We start from the raw sequence: 2,108 nt of genomic DNA, 5'->3' as shown, positions 1-2,108 counted from the left end.
AAAAACTGTTTTTTTTTAATGTAAAACAAAACATAACCTGCAGTACACTGGTTCTGTTCAGTTTAAAGAAATGCAGCAGGGAAAACTACAGAGAATTTACATTTTTAAGACAAATCTAATCATTCTTAGAAATTTTTTATTGTGTAGAAATTCAGGTGACCTGGTGATCCATTAAAGTAATTCACAACAAAATAAGGTATCATTGCTATGAAAAATTAAATAAACAACTAAACAAGTCAATCAGCAACGATGCAAGTTTATACCGGAAATAAGGCAGCCATCTTGGACACGCCGTCCTGTTTGCAGCAGTCGCAGTCCACGTAGATGAGCTGGGGGGCAGGTACCTCGGCTAATCGGTACCGCCTCATCAGTCCGGCCACCATCTTGGACAGGCCCTCGGAGCCCTCGCAGCAAGTGAGGACGCTCATGAGGACCTGGCCGTGCTCGTTGCCCGCGTTGGTAGCCCAGGCGGCCGTGCCAGAGGCGGCACCTGCGAGCTTCTTCATCACCTGCACACAGAGAACTTCCTGCGTAGACCAGCAGAACTGTTGTTCACAAGCAGCAAGTAAACACAATGCGGTGACCGACCTTCTTTGTGGAATCCATCTTTAGGATAGATCCGAAGGTGGACGTGATCCTGGCCTTGAACTCGTCCAGCCGCATCAGCACGTCGTAACCGTAAACGGTCAGCAGCCAGACGGGTGAGGGCACAGGGGGCATCTGGGGAGGTGGTGCGATCTGCCCACAACAGGCAAAGAAGGGGTCAGGAGAGGCGGGAGGCTGTTTGTAGACCGCCAAGGGCTGGGGAGGGTACCACCAGGGACTTAAGCTCTGTGATGAGCCGCGGCCTCCCAGCACGGTCCCTGGTGAGCAGCGCCCGGCCGATCCACTCCTGCTGTTCTGCAGTCAGAGCTGCCTGCCAGGACTAGAGAGAGAAAATAAAGCAGCATGAGAGGGAACCCTTAATGTCTGATGCCTCACCTTAGACAGGGTATCTGCAGGTTTAAGGGAGCCAAATTTAAGACTTTTTAAGACCTTTTTTAAGGCCACTTTGACCAAATTTAAGCTACTTTTGAAATTAAATTTAAGCTATAATTTCTAGCTATTGCCTGGAACCACGCAAAAGTGGGATTAACCATCCAGTTACCATCAAACTTGCACTTCCCCATGGCGCAAGCTCCCACTAGCTTGACCAGCTAATGTGCTCATCTAAAAATATTCCCCTTTCACAACCAACTGAATGTGTACGGTTCTGCTTACGCCAACATCATACACAAAAAATGCTGAACACTAACTAGAAATTCACAAAATTTAATAGAAACAAAATGATTTTGTTTATTGGGTCTTTGGTAATTTAAGACCTTTGGAAACTGTATTTAAGGATTATTTGTCATTTGTAAGGATTTTTAAGGCCTTAAATTTGGAAAAGCAAATTTAAGACTTTTTAAGGACCCGTGGATACCCTGCTTAGAGCTGGCAGCAGGAGGTGGGGGAGGGAGGACTGCAGCAGGGAGATCTGGAGTTTCTTGTGCGGTCTCCAGGAGTTCCTCGTCTGTGGGTTCCTCCCGTCCCGCAGATGGTTTGTTTGTAGCCACAGGAGGCGGCGGAGAAGGAGGAGGAGGAGGGAGCAGGAGAGGTGCCTGTACTCCAGAAGCTGAAGCACAAGGGCCACGAGTTAGTGACTAGTAACAATTCAGTTGAACTGTGAGCTGCACAGACACCACAAGTCAAAGCAGGAAGCAGCTAGAGAGACGAGGATCTGACGATTAATGAGCACCAGGTGTGTTTATTAGGCAAGACAGAGAAAGGTGACATCTACAGACCATGACATCAGTGATGGAGACTAGTTAGAGGCAGCGGGTTGCTACTTGTGAGTTACCAACAACCAAGCAAAGTGTAACTGAACCCAAACTTACTGACACTCCCAGTTCATCTGTCGTTACACAAGTTTTTATGAAGTAGAGAAAAATGAGAAACGAGTCAACATCTGTTCACATCTGACTGTTACCAACAAAATATGAAATGAGCACATTTCTGTCACTTACGTTGCCCTTGGTCAGCTACCGCCTGGACCAGCTCTTCATCACTGGGCTCCCCAGATGCTGTGG

At 47.4% G+C, this 2,108-nt stretch overlaps 1 protein-coding gene across 1 annotated transcript; it reads right to left on the bottom strand.

Annotated features, from left to right (window-relative positions):
* Positions 1-257: 257 nt before the first annotated feature.
* On the bottom strand, positions 258-1,826 carry LOC139063859 (uncharacterized). The gene is made up of 5 exons (XM_070546768.1): positions 1,820-1,826; positions 1,463-1,654; positions 982-995; positions 589-900; positions 258-509 (listed from the first exon to the last, which is right to left on the bottom strand). The coding sequence occupies exons 1-5, from the start codon at positions 1,824-1,826 to the stop codon at positions 258-260; spliced, it is 777 nt and encodes a 258-aa protein (XP_070402869.1).
* Between the last annotated feature and the right edge of the window lie 282 nt (positions 1,827-2,108).

This window comes from Nothobranchius furzeri, chromosome 18 (genome assembly GCF_043380555.1).
Source record: "Nothobranchius furzeri strain GRZ-AD chromosome 18, NfurGRZ-RIMD1, whole genome shotgun sequence".
Classification (NCBI taxonomy): Eukaryota; Metazoa; Chordata; class Actinopteri; order Cyprinodontiformes; family Nothobranchiidae; genus Nothobranchius; species Nothobranchius furzeri.
Note: the sequence above shows the minus strand (reverse complement) of the source record. Positions and strands in the feature narration are given on the sequence as shown.